Source organism: Coturnix japonica, chromosome 13, assembly GCF_054131305.1.
Source record: "Coturnix japonica strain WE chromosome 13, WE-NBRP24, whole genome shotgun sequence".
Taxonomy (NCBI): domain Eukaryota; kingdom Metazoa; phylum Chordata; class Aves; order Galliformes; family Phasianidae; genus Coturnix; species Coturnix japonica.
The window spans coordinates 8,678,100-8,698,485 of NC_140675.1; the positions used below are offsets into that span (position 1 = coordinate 8,678,100).

The following is a 20,386-nucleotide window of genomic DNA, read 5'->3' on the forward strand; positions in this document are numbered from 1 at the left end:
TATAGAAATCCTAAGAAGCAAGGAGAAAAGGATTAATTCAGTAAGATTTTTCTTTAGTTTTGCTTCACTAGGTAACAGTTCACACATGGCTCTTGCAGATTTCAAGACAGTCAGGTAACTGGTATACAAAAGTGATACAAAGTGCTGAAGTTCTTGAATAAAGTAGTTTGTCCATTCAAGTTCACCGATTACAGGGATGAAGTATTTCATTTTAATTCTGCAAACAACGCAGTAAGCATTTCAGAAATGTATGGAGAAGTGTAAATTAAAGGTCTAACTTTTCTTCTAGCAGCTGTTAGAGAAAGCTAGTGGAAAAATAATTGGTCCATAGAGATGCTTTGTACTGCTGCCCCTAAACATCAGCATCTTTAATTTTAAATGGATAGGTGTTTGCAAATTAGTGCAATAGTAAAGTGCAGAAAGTTTTCCATACTCCTCCTCTTCGCTTTAGAATGGGGTAGCTAATAAGTTGTTCAAGTATACAAAAATATTCCATTTGATTTTCTTTTTCTAGATAATGGGGAAGAAGTCTTTATTTACAATGGATTTCAGTAAAATCTGCATAAATACCTACTCAGTACAGCATCATGACTCCATGTAAGCACTTATTCTGTCCTATTTTCACTACTGTGTTCTGTTGCTGCAGTATCAACGTGATCAATCCTTTTTTCCTCTGTGATAAGAGCTGTTGAAACTAATAAACTGCTGTCATCAGCAACTGTGTGCTCTGACTGAAGGGCTTCTTTAGATTCATCTTTGCTCTGTAGCTTTCCTTCCCTCGATGCGACCAAGATTCTTAGTAATGCATTCTCCTTAAGGAGGTTTTCTGATGCGTCAGCCAGTTCTTGAAGCTTTTCAGCCATTTCTAGTAATTCCCGATTCTTCTGATCGTATGTTGCCTGTAACTGCTGGCTGTGGAGCTGCAGAGTCTTGTGCTGCTTTTCCAGTGTGTGCTTCTGCTGCTGTAGTCGATGTTCTTCTCTTCTAGCTTCGGAAAGCTGTGCCTCAAGGGACTCGTGGGCTCGATGTAGGGCCCTAATTTCTGATCTTAATTTCTGAATTTCTTTCTCCAAGTGGGCGATGTGTCCTTGCTGTAAAACTGTCTCTTTATGGAGGCATTCTTTGGTGCAGGGCTCTGATGAAGAAAGACTTGAGTGATGTAAAATAAATTTAAGAAGATGAGGAAGGCTAACTGGAAAGTCTTCTGGGAACTTCACACTTTTATCCTTCCTGAAAAGACATATCATGTTAGCAGAAGATATAAAGGTATGGAAGCAGTGATAAATAAGTATCTGCTGCCCAACTCAAACATGGTATCTTGGCTAATAACACAGTTAAGAGAAACCTAAAGGTGTATAATGAAGATATAGCACGGAGTATTTCATAAACTGTTTCTCCCGTATTCCAGTCTGTGTGCTGCCAGTGTCTCTGCACTGGATCAGTATTTATCTGACAAGATCTTGTTGTTTTAAGAAACAGATTTTACTCTTAATCCACATTCAAGATATTTGTCTGAGAACCCTGCATTGCATGTAGTAGCATGACTATGGTTGAGTTGAAGGAAAACTCTACAGCACTCCAAATTCTATACGTGCTGTTAGCAGTTAAATCCAGCTCAGTACAACCGAGGTAACTACTCTGAGTCTGTACCTGTTCACCCAGCAGTAGTAGCCTAACATGCTCCAGTAGCAGAAGAGCTTCTCAAGAAGCAGGAAAATAGTTTGCTTTCAAACAGTAGCTGCTTGTCTGTCCCTCTTGCTGCTAAGAAGCCTTTCTACCTCTTCCTCATACTACTTTGTCTTTGTGGTGCTTAGGTAATCAAGAAAGCAAACTACTCATGACCAGTTAGTTGGTTTGGGGTTGTTTCTTTTTACCTCATGTATGGCTCAACGTACAGCTGTAAATACTACCAATCCCATTTTATGACAAGGAGGTCCATCACTTTGTGTAACTGGATACTATTACTCAACCTCCTGACAAGAGTCCAAGCTGCTCCACTACCAGCTCCTCACAGCTACAAACCATGGAAGACACCCACAACCTTCAACTGTCGAATACTGAGACATTCTCTGTCTTTGACCATGTGCATCTTCCAGCTGAATTACATAAGTCAGGAAGAGGACACAGGATAAGCCCAAAAGATTATCCAGGCTGGATGTGGCTCTGGGCAGCCTGGTGTGGTGGCTGGCAACTTTGCACATAGCAGGGGGTTGAAACGAGATGGTCATTGCAGTCCTTTTCAACCCAGGCCATTCTATGATTCTATGATTATTCTGAAGTACAGAAGTCAATGTCTAATGCTTCAAGTTCTGCAGCTGCTCTGCACAACCCAGCCCCCACACAACTCACATGTCCCTGTGAGACAGTATGACTGTGCACTGAGGAGAGGGGAGGTTTTCTAAGTTATCAAACATAGCTGCCTCAAAAATGTTTTCTCTGGAATCCAATTCATCGCTGTCACAGGGGATGCAAACGTGTTTGTTTGTTGAGAACTACTTATTGTAGAAAGATGACATGCTTTATTCAATAACTCAAGAACTGGGGCCAGATAAGGCTTGTGTTCAACAAAATTAAGCTATTTTTGGCAGACATGTGCATGTGTTTTTTCTTCTCCTGCAGTCCTGGTGATCAGCCAAGTTAATTCTGTAATTAGCAGCAGCAGTTTCTCAGTTGACAAGCAGCTTACATCCAAATTTAATGGTTCATGACATTTTGGAAAAGATAGCCTGTGCTAAGACAAAATCGACTCATTGCACAACAGTAATGTTTTACTATGTCATTATCCTTTTTTTTTTTTCCTAAATCAAAACCACAGAACACATAGCACACATCGAAAGCAAAAAGGCTATTTGCAATGAAAACCAAACCAAAGCAGTAGCAGCATGAAGAAAAAACTGAGCAGGCCAGATAATCTGTAAAAACAGCCCCATGGCAAATGCACAAAGAGCTGCACAATCAGCCTTCACAGAAAGCACCTTTACATCTAAAATAGCACGTAATCATTCTAGTGCTAATACATGTACTGTCAAAGCCTGATTTCATTACCTAGATGTAGCAAAAATAAAACATGCTAGAAAGGAAAAAAAAGGAAAAGCAGAAAAGAAATCTGCAGGTACAGTTCCACTGTGAAACTACTTAAGAAACCACGTAGCAAGTTACAAACCCAAACTCACTAAAAGCTGTGAAGTGAGTCTGTTGAGAGATGGTTTGTAAAACAGGCCAAGACAAAATAAGCATCTGTGACAAAACAGAAACATGGGACTACATAGCAGCAGCAGGACGACAGGTACCAGAGGAAGCTTCACCTACCACAAATTGTTCTACTGCTCCAAAACCTGCTTTACCAGTGCTTTAGTATAATTCAAAGACCTTTTTGTGCCATTTCATCCTTAAGGCCCACACTATCAGCATACTGAGACATATGGACCATAGGGTTATTATAGCTTAGTGAAAGTCAAAAAAAATACAGGAGGGAAAAGAATTGTATTACCTGTGATGAGGAAAAAATAAAATGGTTGGGAGACGATCTGTCATGAATTCCCAAGGAAGATCATTTTGAGTGCTATCAATTCTATTAAGAAAACACATGAAAAGTCACTTGAGAGATTACAAAGAGGGAAATACAGATACTTTAAGACTTACTTTTTCCTAAAGCTCTACATAGAAAAGAACACAAGTTTAATTAATGAAACGGCTGTTCAATTGCTTGCTATGGTTTTATTTTGCTTTCTTCAGTCATTTTTTATTATAAATTGTTACAATTCTACTAGAAAGAAAAGAAAAAAAAACAACCAGAAAAGCACATAGTGGGTTTCAGGAACACTGAAACAGAAGTGATGGACCAAATGATAGAACTTCAAAGTCAGGAAGAGAATGGATATAGATCTGAGAGCAGCATTTTATCTATGGGAATAAAGCAACAATTATAAACAAGTGCTAACTCTAGCTTTCAATTGTTTGTGCCCATATATCTGCTGCTGCTCCCTCAAGGAAATTCAGTCAGAATGAAGTAAGGACACTAAGAGAGAAGAGCTGCAGGCAACCGTGTATTGGAGAATACATCCATAAGAACATTTCAGTTGCACTAAAACCTTGACCATGTTAAACAGCGTGCTAGACAATACATGTATCATACCTATGTGTTATATAAATGCATGTATATATATAATCTCTATATATCAATTCCTCAAAATACAGTACTGTACGATTCCATTCTTTACTTCAAATAATCAGAGGAAGTTAAAAATGTTTTTCTGCTGCCATCTGCCATATTGGTTCCCTTTCCAAAATCAGGTGCTCTGAGAATAATGGCTCTATTTGAAAATTAATTTTAACTGAACTGCAGAAACACTACAGTGAGACTGAAAAGTATCAAATTTAGGCAGAGGGAAGTAAGAGAATGGATTCAAAGAGAAATGAAACAGAAAGAAAGTAAATATTTTTAGGCCAATTATCTCAAAGAACTTGCATTATTTAAGAGAGACTAAATTAGAATCTTTTTTTACCTTGCCACAGTGAAATGATCTGGAGGCAAAAGCCGAGCAAGCTGAATAAAGATATGATTAAGAGAAGCACAGAATCCACACCACTGTGCATAATAGAGCAGCAAGACATTCTGCAAAATAAATCAAAGAGTTTTATTACCTATTGTGATTAATCTGCACTAAAGAAGGACTAGTCTTCACAAAAAGCTCAATTATTTAGCACTCTTAACATACGAAAATAAATTACATGCTGACATAGTTTCATGCGGGTTGGAAGGGACCTTAGAGATCATCGAGTCCAGCCCCCGGGATTCGAGCCTCTGTGTAGCAGAGCGGCACTTCTACCACTTGCGCCACAGGGGGGGGATTCGAACTCCGGGCCCCAGTGTTGCAAGGCGGCGTCCTTAACCACTGCACCACCGGGGCACACTCCATGCTTTATTACAAGCTATTTACTGATGCCTTCTGCCTCCCAGGTTAACACAGACATTCTTGGGGAATCTCCTTTTTATAAGGAGAAAATGAGGAGAATTATTTAGTTCTCGCTAAATAAAAATGCATCACATTTTCTTGCACTTCTTAGAATTCTTCTGCAGCCTTAAATTCCTGTGTTTAACAGTGACTGCACACATTAGAGGTGGTGCTGGGGAAGATGTCTGAATTCCTGCTTTGGGCCTTCGGCCAGCAAAGGGCAGCTGGGATGCTGAATCCATGCACTGCACACGTACCCACCTGCTGCAGCCCTCACAGCCAACAGCCGCTAATCCTGAACACTTCTTAAAAATAAAAATTAAGTGATTTAACTGCTCTTCAAGATGACCTCTTACACGCAACAGTTCCATGGCATGCAAATAGGAAGCTCATGCCTTTGAGAATTCTGTGCGTGTGCCTTAAATCATACCTCTGGTTTAAAACTTTTTCTTCTATTCTGTTTGCAAGTGCTTCTTTTTTTTTTTTTTTTTTTTTTTAAATTTAAAAACACCAATTAATACATAGAAAACAGAAGGTACTTATGTCCTTTAAGTAACGAAAGGCAGACATCACACCTCCTGTCAGCATTACCTCAGACTCTACGTGTGCAGCATGTGCTGCTGCTGCTGCTGCAGAGGAAGGAAGGAAATGGGGCTGTGGAGTGCAGGCCAAGTCAAGGACTTCTTTCCATCTCAAACACACAGGCAATGTAAAAGGAACACAACTTTGCCCAGTGGGAGAGAGCTGCTCTTCAGGAATCCGCAACATTGACTTTTTCATTCTCTTACCAGGATAAAGGTATTTTGTGGATACACTTAAAGGTACACTAAACTCAATTGCTTTTTTTTCTAAAACAAATATTCTGGCATTCTTAATAAGCACCACTTTATTCTACAAAGAAGCAATGCATGTGGCTAAAAGAAGAATGAGAACTCCTCCCCAGAAGGTGAGCACTGACTTGCAGCTTTTCCCAGCAGCGAGAAGTACCTTTTCACTTGACAACACGACGTGATGGAAGGTGCTGGTGGTCACTTCAACCATGACGCGCTCTGCAGGGACACGGGCTGAGGCTCCATCCACAAGATGCCTCTTCAAAGGACTGTAGACAATGCTGAAATTTTTAATGAAGTTCTCTGAAATGTAAATGATGCATAAAGTTATGTCTGGATTTCGGCAGGCTGGACTTTGCCATTCCCAGGTGAAACTAAAACTGACACATTGTACACAGGCAGAAAACAGCAGATCAGCAGGTTTATCTCTGACATACCAACAGTATGCAGTACTTAATTTCATATTTGCTGCTCAGAATTCATGAAATTCTCACAGCAGATAGAAAAATGTTTATTTTCCTTCAATATCTCCAGGTTTTGAGTATTTATGTAATTTTAAGTAATAATTGAGTAGGGAAGAGTAAGTAAAAATACTCTGCCTATGCCTGCATGTTTAGGAACCGTCTGTAAAAACTGAAATCTGTTGAAGGTATTAAACACAAACCTGTTTTAAAACACCAAAAGTTAGGCCACTTATAGGAACACAGTAAAATAAATAATAAAACAGAAAGCAAATCACAGCGACTCTAACTACACATGTAGAAAAAAACATTTCTGGAAGTTCAAGTAACTCAGAAGGGAAACACAGTGAGTGCTGCTCAGCACAGCAACACTCATCCCACTCAGGAAATCCTGTGAACAGAGAATATTTTTTAGACAGTGCTGAGAGCACAAAGGGGAGGAAAATTTACTATCTGCTCATCCAGATCTTCATCACCCCGAGTGTCCATGTGTGGTCACTGATTTTTGGTTTTGGCATAATTTCTTCTCTCCATAGTGTTCTGTGGGGCAGGGAGATGCAGATGGGATACAGGGCAGGTGAGAACCACAACGTAGCTCTTTGCTCTCCAGTTGCACCTACTTACTTGTGCAAACTTAAACATCTATGGCAAACTGCAAATACAGTGTAATGATGTAACAATTACACTGACTGAACCTTCCAGAACAATTTACTTTGATGCTACATTCACCAGAACTTACTTCCATATCTACAGACACTGCTAACATTAAAAAGCCACATATTTTCCCCCGGCTGTTATATTTTTTTCCCACAAACAAATCAGTTTTTACCACTTCCTTCAACATTATCGGGCAGACACCATTTACACACTCCAATGTTCACTTCAAGCAAATCATTTTGTTGTGTGCATTTTGGTTCTTATACCATTTAGAAAAATATTCTACTAGTTGGTTACTACTAAATACATTAAACAGAATAAATTAAGGTTCATGACGTTGACTACAGTCTAACTTTTATAAGGAGTCCTTTTCAGAATAGCATGAAGTTTTCCATTCTTTTTACTTACAAACCCGTTTTATTTATTTAAAACATTACTAAATAGCAGATAGCATACCCAGGGCAGGTCCTGTAAGTGACTGATTCTGATCGAGGACATAGTGCAGCTCTTCTTTCAGGTCAACAATGGCAGCGAACTCCTTAAGATGAGTTGACCTTGATGCTCCAAGTCTCTCTGCATATATCCAAAAGAGATTTGAATCCAGCAGATAGAGGTTCAAGGTTTTGTTGGTCCTGCAGCTCAGACCGGTAATGTTAGTGCCACTAATATGAAGGTCAGAGATAAAGCAGTTCCTATCCTCAATATGAGGAATAGAATTCTGGACGTCAGCATTATCTTCCTTCCCATGGGAAGAAAATGCAACTTTAGGGGTCTGAAAGATGGTCTTCTCAGAACTAATGAAACTTAAAAAATGTCTATCGACTGTTCTGCAACATGCAGTGTAATAGCTAAAGGGACTATAGAAACTTAGGAAATTGCTGCATTCAATGCTATTCGAAACAACTTGAAAAAAGGTGTGTTCCTGGAGGTAGAAAGAGTCCAAAGCTGTTTCTATCTCAAAGAAGTTGCAGTGTGGCACATTGACTTTATCTGGTTTGACACCAAGTGTCTGATTAATGCAAAGCTCACACACATTGTGAGTTCTGGATATTGAGTGCCACTGCGGAAGCACCACTGTGTTACAGCATGGGTACTTGGTTATCAAAAATGTTTCTGACAATTTCATATGTGCATCTGGATCAGAGGAATCCGAAGCTGGTGAATCACTATTCCCTAAGTGCTGAAGCTCTGGTTCAGCTGCCTGGCTTTTGTTACAGCTGTGGTATTCCAAGGCCACTTTGGTAATCTACAAGGAAAAGAGAAAAGCAAAGCGAGATTAACTGCATGTAGTTCACACAAAAGCAGTTATCTGTTGCAGGTGTAACAACCTCTGATACTTTTGATGGAATTTCACAAAGTTTACCACTCTTCTATATCTAGGAAAGAATTACAGGAAGCTCTGACTTTGTAACAAAGCATCTCAGTCTATAGGAATCAAATACATAAAACTACAGAAATAAACTTTAAAACGCTTTCAATCCATGACATTGATCTGAACGTTCTCTTTGTACCCTATTTATCACAGTTCAGTGACACTACATTATATGGTTGAATTGGGATTGTGCTATGAGATGCACTAACTAGTACTGGCTCCTTAATTTCCTTTGTTTTCCAATATGAGGAGAAAATAAATAAAAGCATTCCCAATGAAAAGAGAACAGAGGTTCTTCCTGCTGCATACAGCACACAAATTCTGCAAGCATGGCTAACAGTGCAGAAGTGACACCAGATCATGGCACACAGATGTAGCCCTGCAGCATACTCCACACACACTGATGGGACTTACTGCAGAGGAAGCCTGCTGCTCTTTCAGTGCTCACATTCCTGTACTGAGTCACCAATTCATCTTTCATACCAAGGTGAAACGTACAGCAAAGTACATGTAAAGAGCAGGTAAGTAAGGGAAAAGAAAGGAGCAGATTTCCCTTCCATCTCACCTATCAGATGAATTAATTTCACTTACTTCATCTAAAAGAGGCTGAATTTCTGCCAAGGGGTTGTAAGGTACAAACACGAGGAGCGCCGGCCCTTTCTTCAGCTCGTTGTTCAGAAGAAGGCTTTTCCCACCATGTGGTCTCAGCCAGCGGATGAGCAGCTCTCGATTTTCTAGAGCCCACTTGCACACATTCTCAGCTGTGTAGTTCATGATGTCACTTGGATAGATCTTGAGGAGGGAAACAGTAATTGTTTGCTCTCGTTTACTAAAACATACTGCTTACTATCGAACACAGTTCCCAACCACAGTGTTTTGTTACAGAAATGCCTAAAACTCATTTTTAATTTAACAAAACTAAAAAGAGCTTCAGCACTTCACATCTCCTTCCCCTTCTTGTCAGATCACATCAACATTCACAGTCTTCTGCCAGGAAAGCTTTTTCTTTCATCACATCGTTATGATCTTTGCTGTTTGCAGTCATACATGGCTTTATAAAGAGCACCATCTCTAAGTTCATATCATAATTTGTTTTGACTTACGGCACACTAGAGCAGTTTTTCCCCACTAATAATTCGACACATTAATTCACCTTAAGTCAGTATTTTAAGACCCCAACATCAAGGCTGTATTTAAAATGGCTACACTGCTTTTTATTACTGAAAGTACAAAAAAATTGTTGAAAATTGGCTTACAGCTTCCTGCCTCATTTTCATGAATTAAGACAAGTTTATCCTGAACTGCCTGCAAAGACAACAGCAGCTTCACGTGTTTACCAACAGCTTTTAGAAAAAAGTCATGTTTTCCCTGATCTCAATTGAATAAAATACTGCATGGACTCACCTTCAGAGCTTCCAGCCACGTTGGCAGTGTGTACAAATAAGAGTCCATACACAAAAGCAGTTCCAAAAGCATTTTCAGTTTTAGTATTCCAAAACCATGAACCACAGGTTTAAAGTTCTGATAAATTTTCAATTAAATTTATGTAACTACTTCTTGTAATCTCTTTATGATCATTTATGAGGTGTTTGGCCCTCTGGGGTTTTGTTTTGAAGGAGACAAACAATTTCCCATATTATTAAAAAGACTTTCCCAAATTATTAAGATGATCCCAAGGGCCTCTGAAAACTTAGGTCAGTCTGTTACAGAAGGCCAAATACACTGTCACACTTCAGAGTAGTAGGACAAGAGCTGAACTGACGTATATATATATATATACATATATATATATATACACATTCATATGCTGAAAGTCCAGGTAAAAAAGTCCTTAAAACAAATCTGATACAGACATTACGCAGTCAAGAAAATAATTTAATTTCCCTTGTAGATGGATGAGCTACAACTGCAAGTACTTCAGCCTGTGCTGGTGCAGCTTCACACTGCTGTGCTCTGGCACTAATTTCCCCACAAGCTCAAGGGAAAAAGCCAACAAGCAGAAGTTATACCTTTGACTCTCACTAAAACAAGCCATGGAATTGAGTTTGACGCTTCTCCTGAAGCCGTATCACCCAACTGGTCTAGATATTGCTTAAAGTTTAAGTTATTTAGAGCAGCTGCTGACTAGCAGAAAGAAAATGTGTACTGCTGTACAAATTACTGTATTACTGCACTTCTTAAATGCTCCTTGTTCTACCAGTTTGTGGAACACCCCTTTATTACACATTTGTCCACATGATGTTTGTACTGCAGCACAGTTTCACTCTCCAAGCACTGTCTCAGAATCACCACAACATAAATACGATACTCACAAGAGATGTGTTGATGTGTCTGTGCAAATACACACTGCCTGGATGCACCAACGAGATCTCCTCTGCCACGTGTTTATCCGTGATCACTCCGAAGCGTATTGTTCCCAGGTAATCTTAAAGGGCAAATGTTCAGTTTTAAATAGAATCCTACACAATGAACTCCTCTCCTGTAAGCCTTAGAAGAATACACAGCTTATTTTCAAAATGCAACACCAGAACTGAAGACACCCAGGATTTCCCCTTTGTGTATCACTGAGAGCAGCTGTCCTGTACTCGAAAACCATGATGGCTGACCACAAAACACACCATAAACTTTTCATGTAAGTAAACTTTGCACAGTAATAAAATATAGTTTCGTAATTAGATGAACCTTAATAAACACTCAAATGGGATCCACTTTCAAATTACAAAATACTGCAAATGACTGAAGTCCATACACAGACATTGTTCAAAGACCCCTTACATTTTGAAGATGAAGCTTTTACCTTTCTTTAATGAATGTAAAGCTGATGTAAAGAAGGTTAAATAACCGGGAGGCTGCGGTGAAGCATTGAACTCAAAATATCCCACAACTCCAGGCTGCAAGAGTAAGAATTAAAGTTAGCCGAGCGATCTGGAACTATACAGGAGATGACAGCTGCCTGCCTACACTAAAATGTGACATTTTAAAATACAACAAAACAGTGTTTACTGAAGAACAGTCACTTTATGCTGTCAGGAAAGAATTAATATTAACAGACTGACCAGAAATCAGTTCTAAAGCTGTTATTTGAGAGCTACATAAAATGCAGGGGGGCTTTTATGACCGTAGAGGTGTGAATGTGTACTTGGCCACTGCCCACATTGGCTACTGTAGTTCTCTAAAAATTAATATTTGTTTTGAAATTATCAGTTCCATCTGTACAGCATAAATCATAATTGTCGCATTACTTCTTCAGAACGAGAATATAGTACATAAATATTCTAATATATTCTTATATCTATAATATTATGTATTATGGTATATATATAGTATCTAGTATAATCTTTCAGCCTACATTCTCACCATTTACTACACTGCACATAATGAGCAACCCATCCTGTGAGTCAATACTGGAACTGCTACTCCAACGTACTGCCCCACGTTAAAGCTACAGTCACTGCAAGTTCTTCCCTTGTCTCACTTAGGAGTCAAGCATGAGATCTGTTGCACAAGAGCAAAGATACAAAAACAAATAAGAAATGATCCTCAATTGCTGATCAGATGTGAAAAATGACTCATCCACAGGCAGGGCTGCTGACACAGCCACGAGCACAGCTGGAGCTGTAGGGCACACAGGGAACAACCCGCAGGCTGCTGCTCCAGAACATCACCAACATTTTGAGTTTAAATTCTGCAGAATATAATTCATTTTTAAAAATAATTATTAATCAGTTTTTGTTTTTGTTTTTTGGTTTTTTTTAACCATTCCAATTGGTTTTGCAAGTCTTTGGGACTGAGAAAGTGACAGAATTTGGTTATTCTGTGCTGTTTCCCAGCTACACCATCCCAGCACATGCTGGAAGACACTGAATGCACAAACAAGAGCACAGGGATGGCTGTGGGACAAGACTCCAGACTCAGCGATCACCTTCCCCAACTTCATTTGGTATTTCAAAGGATGCTTTAATTATTTCAGCTTTACATATAAAAAAAGCCCCACGAATATATTTTCAAAACATGAACATGTGATTTGCCCATTAATGCTACTAGTAAAAATATCTTGGAACATTTCACCAATAAAATCATTCCCCTCTCCAGCCACTGAGCTGCTCGTTCAGGCAGGAATTACCCTGCCTGACACTGAGTGCTGCCCACAAGAGCCTTCCTCATACAGGTTACTAATGAAATGCTCCAGGAAATTACCAACAATAAAAAGGAGATATGGCAATTACTCAGATTTCTCCAGTAACTGCAGTACAGAATAAAATAACAATATAAATAAAGAAGGAAAATATCTGGCAATGTAATAACATTCATTCTTCAAAGAAGGACAACAGTTATAAAAAAAGACAGTCATTACTTTTCTTCACTTTTCCTCCGTAACATCAAATTAATTAAGAAACAAAGCAGCCCTTCCCAAGCACCCAAGTAAAGCCAACAAGGAGACACACGCTGCTCCTCACACGGCTTCCCATTTCCTGGCACCATTTCTAAACACCATCACTGCACGAAGCAAACTGATGGCAACAAACAACAAATGAAAGCCAGAAGAGACAGCAGAAGTGCCAAGAAGCCACAGGGCAGATCTAGAAAGTGTTTCAAAGCCACTGAACAGCCGAGGCCCTGACTGCTGTCACCCACCAGTTGTGGCCGCAGATTTCCGAGCACTAACTGAAGCTGAAGGCGTCACCACGAGTGACTTTTAGAGGTTTCAATAGTAAGAAAACTGGGTGGGTTTTGCAGCAGGTACTTTGTGCACACACCTCATGCTCTATGCCTGATCTGCAACCTGGTTAAACAGTGTCCTTTTTATGATCATCTGACAAGGCAGAAGTTCCTCCTTGTGACCAGGGCAGCTACAACAGGCAAGAGGCCAAAGTGCTGCATTCCTTCTTGAGTTCCACGCAAACTGTCCCGTTTTTTCTGCCAGCTCTCCAGGTATCGTAATGAGCAGCTCTAGGAGCCAGACCAACACAGGGGATGCTAAGGCAGGAGAGATTTGACTCTTGTAAGAGAGATCTCAGAACAGATAAGAAATTCCTAATCTCAGGACATAAGTTTGCTAAGAGGAGCTCAGACAGCACCAACTTCCACCTCCTCACAGCTACAGCAGAACTGCAGATCGCTCTCCAAATGCCACTAAGATCTTCATACACATCTTATTTTCTGTTTTTCTTTGCTCTCAAAAAATAAATGCAATTCTTAATTTAATTTAGCACTACTATCATTTCATGAATATACAACAAAATCCAGTTACTGTCAGAAAACACAGTCTCAGCTATGGGTGATGAGCAGCACTGCAGTGCCTACAGCCTCCAGTGCCACACTGCCCTCCCATGCCCAAACCTGGAGCCCAAGCACCGCCACATTGCAAGGAGGCAAGCAGAACAACAATGAAGTTTTAGAGTGATAAAACTGAAGTAGAAAAAGGTCAGAATAGCTTTTAATTACAGCAAATATCTGCACCAGAAGTAGACACAAACTCACTGCTGCCTCTCAGCCCTGGCTTACAGTGCTGGGGAACTGAACAAATGGACAGTTCTGAACAGACGAGCCCAGCCTGGCACCTGCACTGCCAGCTGCCTGCACTGCAGTGCACACAATGCTAAACTAAAGAGGAGCCACTTGGCTCTGAGCCCTGCACAGCACCGTGCGTTCTGCCCATGCTGCAGAAGCAGCTCACAGCACAGGGCTGCTCACCAGGACGTGAGTGCACCAGGGAGAGCAGTGCAACGATGGTGTTTTTCATCACGTGCTGCAGAAATTGACAGTTATAAAGGGATTAGAAACAGTTCTGATTTCAATGCATGCTACCCACTCAGAAGTAATTAATCCACCAGAACTGATCCCAACGTCAGCACCTCTGAGCACACAGGACTGGAAATGAGAGTGGCAGGTCACGAAGGAACAGCACACAGAGAGGTCAGGAGCCAACAGTTATTTCAGCTGATTTCACGTTTGTTCTTACCCACCATTTATCTTAGTATAGAAGGATTTAATACTCCTTTAAAATTAAAACAATTATTATATATTTCTCAGATGCTGCAAGATTTTGGGGAAAAGAATTCTCCTGTCTTTCTGGTCCGTTTCTCTTTTTCCCCCCACAATGTAACAGCTCCAATTCTTGCCTCTACTAAAGTCGTGCAAATTAACAGCATCATTAAATCACAACAGTTACTGCACAGAGAACCAGTGTTATGTGTCATTTCATATATTTATGATTTAAGCACATTTACAGGGCACTGATTTCAGAACTCTGGAGAGCAACGAGCACCTGGGAGCAGATGAGATTAACTGTGAAACAAAACTCTTTCTGAACCACAGCAGTAAAGCTAGAGAAGAGAGACATGTACCTCATAATTTGAGAGGAAATCTAGTAATTTTGATCGAGACGAGATGTAGAGTAGTGGTGTCATCACCCGACGAACAAACTTTTCAATATATACAGCACTCATTGGGCCTTTGTATTCAATTGGTCCAAAACTAGTACCAAAAAAAATAATACAACATTAAGACTGAAATTCACAGTAGAGTCCCTGCTGGAGGTGACAGAGGTGGAGTTCTACAGACAGCAAGCTCAACTCTTGGGATTGCTCTCTGTGCTTATTATCCGTGGTGCCTGCAGCGGGCAGAGCTGCATTACATTGTCACAACAGCATCCCTGAGGCACAACACAGCATCCCCAGCTGAAATCACAGTGACAGCGTGGTGTCTGTGTGCACATGTGATGTGTCGGTAGGGACAGAGGTGGAGACCACTTCTGGGTTTCATTAACCAAGTTGGTAAAAGCCAGGAAATAATTAAATACTCCTATCCATATAGTTTTGCTTTATCTACCTGAAGTAAGTACACCACATAATAAAGATATGAAAAACTCCTACTGTTTTCCCTTTCATTTCATTTTCAAATCTGAAAAGGTGCAAGAGTTCTTCACATGAACATTTCCATGTACCATTCAGTAACCCTGCCATGCTGCTGCTGGGCAGCCTGAGTGACCCCGCAGCTCCTCCCTGCAGCACTGACAACCAGCAGCGCAGCTGAGAGCAGAGCGGGGCCATGTGGCTGCGGTTGCTGGATGTCCTCCTTCACCCCCAAGATCACAGAATGGTTGAGGTTGGAAGGGACCTTGAAGATCACCCAGCTCAACCCCCCCATGCCATGGGCACAGCTGCCCTACACCAGATCAGGCAGCTCAGGATCCCATCCAGCCCGGCCCTGAATGCATCCTGGATTGGGGCAGCCTGTGCCACAGCCTCACCATCCTCCGAGTAAAGGATTTCCTCCTAATATCTAACCTAAATCTTCCCTCTTTCAGTTTAAAGGCATTCCCCCTAGCTCTATTGCTATCAGACCATGTCAGTCTCCCTCCAGTTTATATGCTCCCTCCATGTACTGGATGGCTGCAATAAGGTCTCCCTGCAGCCTTCCCTTCTTCAATCTATACAAGCCCAGCTCCCCAACCCTTCCTCACAGGAGAGGTGCTCCAGCCTTCCGAGCATCTCCATGCCGTCCTCTAAACCTGTTCCCAGCAGTTCTGCATCCCTCCTGCTCTGGGGCCCCAGGCCTGGGCACAGTGCTCCAAGTGGGGCCTCACCAGGACAGCGCAGAGGAGGCCAATGCCCCACCTCCCCACTGGCCACTGCTCTTTTAAATCCTTCATCTCATTTACTATCATTGGGTTGGACAAGGCACCATAGTCCAAAATGAAATCAAAAAACAAGAGCACAAGGAGTTAGTCCATTCCCACTAGTGCACTGAAGAATTTAACATGATGCGTTCTGTACTATAGCTTATATGTACACATGCTAAACAAAATTAAAAAACTAACAAAAAAGCCCATCTCGCACTGAGATGCCTATTATGCACATGTTCTGGAATGGTTTTCTAGAGCTTACTGGATTAACCTGTATCCTATGTTGGTATATCACAAGTCTTTGCCTTAATAGCAACACATACTGCTTCCTGTCACATGCACTCTACGAAGCCCAGAATTAAATAATGAGGGGCATTATTGCCCTCTGAGGACTTCCTAAGGTTATCAACATGAATTTACATCTCATTTTGCTGCAACTCTGTTTTAAGATACAGCAGTTACTGACAATACCCAAATGTACCCGGGTAATTCTGTGATTCTGTGTAATGCCTTGTTTTTTCAAAACAAAATAATTCTAACTCAATGTGTGTCCCAGTAAGATTCTGCACCAATGGATTTATTGGTATTTTTTCTTTGTTTGCTTTTATGATGTGTGAATTATTCCAGTATCATTCATAGTTCAGCTGACAAGGATTGTTCACCCTCAGCACAAATCCCCAAACCAAGCACAGTCTGCCTCTGCCATGGGAGAGCTGCAGAAATGCCACTGAGAAACTACACTGCATCCAGCTCTGCTGTACCCAGTACTGGAAAAGCATTACTTTCTGCTCCACACAAAAAGAATGCATGCATACAAATACTAAAATAGCAAAGGTGAGTCTGCAGAACACTACACAATGTAACTCAAATATCTGCAGTGTAAGAATGGAGCGTACAATTCAAATTTAGAAGAACCCCTTCATCGCACAGGTCTGTTTCAACACACACCTAAATTCTATTCCTAAACGACTGCTGCCAAAAACTGGGACCAGTGAATAGAATCAACCTACAGAGCAAGCAGGAAACTAAAATAAAAACATAAATCTGAATAACGTGCATTTCATTGCAGAGAGAACTTCCAGGAGATGCACATGCAATCCTTCCTTAAGGATGAAAACTCGAGGAGCACAACATTTAGCTGACAGGTACAGCCCTTCTCAGTAGCTCGGCAGCACACACAGTGAGCTTCACCCAGAATCCCCTCCTGTTCAGCTGCTTATTTTAACTGTAGACGTGGAACACTGAAAACATGTTTTTACAAGGGCTGCTCCAAAAGTAATGCCTTATTTTTATTATGTTGGCTGATGACGTTACAGACAGATGTTGAAAGTGTTTTGTAGCTGAGAATTAGTTCTATCAAACAGTGCTGCAGTGCACTTTGTAACTGCTATAGTTTCCATGGAAATAAAAAGGAGGCATTACTTTTGGAGCAACCCACTTACAATACTTCTGCTTTGCAAAGTGCCAACAACATAAACAGACTCTCAATAGGAAGCTCTTACCTGCGATGGTATAAATGTATCACAGGAAAATAAAAGAAATGCTTCTGCTTCCTGCATTTCCCCTGGTTCCACCAGCAATTAATAGCAACAAACAGCACCTGCAAAGCACAGAAAGTTCACAGCTAACAGCAAAGCACATTACTGTAACTTCCTTTATCTGTTTGCTTTTCTCCCCCAGTGTATTCCACCTGTTACTTTCAACCCCTTGTCAAAACAGGATTTCATACCTCCTCCTCTGAATTCTGCTGCTTTCTTTCCTTCCTCCCTCAACCCCCCCTTTTTAAACCTTTTAGTTGTCATTTCTTCACAAAGCAATATTTTATGGCCACTTTTCTTTCTGGTTTTTAAGCTTCCTATCTAAATCCTGGGACTGGAGGCAAACCTCCTATAGTTTCTACCTGAAGGCACAGCAATATATCCAGAAACACTTTATTAGACTGAAGTTACAGAGCTCCCTATCCAGGAGCAGAAATAACACACAGATGAGAAGGCATCACAGCGTTGCTCTATTCATTTTGATGCTGTATACATGAAATTAAAGACGACTGGCTGAATTACTGTATGGTACAAACATGTAGGTCTTCCTGCTTCCCTTGTGATGACAGGAATTAGCCCCTCTCTGGAGACTAAAGATCTACCAGATCATGTGTGAGACTCCTATCTTGTCGTTACCTGGTCTGACAATTTGCTGGCCACGTCTTCTATTTCTTCTCTCACTGCCACTGACTGGCCGCACCACGGCGCGTAGAAGAAATACAACGCAATCTCTGAGTCCTGACGGAGGTGATCTGCATAGTCTATTTGTCCCCGAAAAAGATCAATGACGGGAGATCTTGTGGAGAAAAAATTCACTGGAAGCTTTGCTGGCATTGTTACATCTTTTGCTCGGCTGTGGGAAAGAAATTAAGAGGCTCACTGAGGCTGTGCAGCAATGAAAGCAGCATGCCCAAAGCCTTGTGTTAGGGCTAGTGAACGTCATACAGTGACAAAACTGACAAGAATTGACACCAGTTATCAGAGTCAGTTTCAAAAAATACCACGAAAATCGACAGATCATCCTTTTAAACACGTTTCAGGAAGTCACGCTGTCATAATACGAGTGCTGTTTGTGGGCATGTGAGTTCACACTCTTCTTGCTGGGTGCTGCAGAGCACAAAATTAGTGGGAAGAGTGATTTCTTTCTATCCCCTCCCTGTCCCCATCCTCTTTTAACACGTGTACTTCAGGTAACAGCACCCTGATAAAGGAAGAGACACTGGTCATACAGCTTTGTGATGCTTCCTGGAAGTTGTGTTTGCTCGTAATTTGTACCTAACAGACAGCTTTCACTCCAGACCCAGTGTTTAACATACCAACTGGTTTCTCATCTTCACAATTCATTAGCTCTAGCACCCACAAAACGACGTACTCTCACACAGACTGCCCTAAAAGCAGTGTGTGCTACAGAGCTCTGCCTCGGTCCTTCTGCGCTCCCCCATCAGAACAGCCTGCCCCAACAACTGAGGTGCTGCTGAGGCACCATCAGCACCTCTCCTCAGACACAGCTTCCACTCTCAGCAGTACAGCCCCGTGCTGCGTCCTCCTGGTGGAAGGGCTGAGAGTGGACAGTTGGTCCCAGAGTTGGGTGGATGGGTGGGCAGACAGACGGACAGCACCTAGTGCGTATGACTGAAAAATAGGAGATGAATTTGGTTGTAAATTACAAGAAAACGGGTCAACAGAAGCCACAACGTGAGATGAACGGCTCAGACACTACAGGACCATCCTTACGTAGGAGAAAAGCCCTGAACAGCTGATGCTGGGAGGCGCCAGGTGACAAAGCAGCAGCTCGACCCGATCCTCTGCGATCCCCAGCAGCCGCCCTCAGCGCCCCCTGCAGCCGCTCAACCCCGAGCGCGGCCCGCCCGCCAGCAGGGAATCCCAAGCGCAAATGTTGTTAATGAGCGCGGAGCGGCCTAAGGCCAACAGCACAACTTCCACCGCGCCACCCGGACTCCGCTCCGGGCCGCAGAGCCCCGCAGCAGCCGCTCCCCCCGCCCGTCCCTTCGGCAGCGCCGCGGGCAGCGCGCGAGGCCTCGGCGTGAGGAGTTGAGCGGGCGGCGGCCAGCAGCAGAACGGTGCCCGGAGGGGAGGGAAGAGCCGCTCCCCGGCCCGGCCGGTGAAGGCCGCGGCTCCGGATCGCCGTCTGCTCCGCTTCTCCCGCACGGCTCCGTGCGGCCCGGCCGGCCGCGGTTTCCACGGGACCGCTCCGTGGGCCACGCACACGGCACGGCACGGCACAGCACGGCACGGCACGGCACGGCATAGCATCGCATGGCACGGCACGGCATAGCATCGCATGGCACGGCACAGCACAGCATAGCACAGCACGGCACAGCACGGCACGCGCCCCAACGCCGCTTCGCAGCGCCCCGACCATAGAGCGCAGGGAGGCGCACGGCTAGAGCGGTAATTCGGGCTGCGCATGGGAGGGCGCCCCGTTCCGCCCTCCCGCCCCGCGGTCCCCGCGGCTCCGTCCCGCGTTCCGATCCCGCCGTTCCGCCGTTACCTGCAGGTGACTTTGAGGGCGACGAGGAAAGCGCAGCCCAGCACGATGGCGGCTCCGCACAGCACCTCGGGTCGCCGCGCCATCTGGGCGGCGCGAGGCCGCAGTCTCGGGGCAGCCGCGGGGCCGGGCCCGGGGCCGCCGCATAACGACATCGCCGCTGGGCGCGGCGGGGAGGGCCGCGGGACACCGGGCCGCTCCCGCTCGCACACGTCTCCTGCCGCCCGCCTGTCAGCCGCACGGGGCGGGGCCGCCGCCCGCCAACCCGGCGCCGCCACGCAGCGCACAGCCCGGCACGCGCGGGGCAGGCCGGGAGCGGAGCGGCTTCGGGCGGCACTTCCGCGCGGGGCCCGCAGCGAGCGGCTGCAGCCCCGTACAGCAATCACAGCTCACACCGCTGAACAACGGGGGATTCACGTTTAGTTTTGTCCAGAATG

At 43.1% G+C, this 20,386-nt stretch overlaps 1 protein-coding gene across 5 annotated transcripts; it reads right to left on the reverse strand.

Annotated features, from left to right (window-relative positions):
* Nucleotides 1–32: 32 nt before the first annotated feature.
* Nucleotides 33–20,188, reverse strand: TXNDC11 (thioredoxin domain containing 11). 5 transcript variants are annotated; one of them, XM_015876480.2, is made up of 12 exons: nucleotides 19,953–20,188; nucleotides 18,077–18,293; nucleotides 17,405–17,502; nucleotides 14,623–14,752; nucleotides 11,073–11,166; nucleotides 10,588–10,700; nucleotides 8,867–9,067; nucleotides 7,360–8,149; nucleotides 5,943–6,088; nucleotides 4,506–4,615; nucleotides 3,491–3,571; nucleotides 33–1,230 (listed from the first exon to the last, which is right to left on the reverse strand). In XM_015876480.2, exons 1-12 carry the CDS (start codon nucleotides 20,102–20,104, stop codon nucleotides 606–608), a joined length of 2,757 nt encoding a protein of 918 aa, XP_015731966.2. In that variant the 5' UTR covers nucleotides 20,105–20,188; the 3' UTR covers nucleotides 33–605. The 5 variants fall into 5 exon arrangements, with proteins under 5 accessions (XP_015731966.2, XP_085369908.1, XP_015731967.2 ...); XM_085513782.1 differs by lacking the exon at nucleotides 19,953–20,188 and adding an exon at nucleotides 18,757–18,898; XM_015876481.2 differs by lacking the exon at nucleotides 14,623–14,752.
* Nucleotides 20,189–20,386: the final 198 nt, after the last annotated feature.

What these genes read in the sequence shown, in the direction of transcription:
- TXNDC11 (XM_015876480.2), bottom strand. Translation starts at nt 20,104, where the DNA reads ATGTCGTTATGCGGCGGCCCCGGGCCCGGCCCCGCGGCTGCCCCGAGA. An exon ending in CCAGCAAATTGTCAGACCAG is followed by an intron (nt 17,503 to 18,076) that starts GTAACGACAAGA and finishes TGTGCTTTGCAG; the next exon opens with GTGCTGTTTGTTGCTATTAA. An exon ending in ACTTACAGGACCTGCCCTGG is followed by an intron (nt 6,089 to 7,359) that starts GTATGCTATCTG and finishes TTTACATTTCAG; the next exon opens with AGAACTTCATTAAAAATTTC.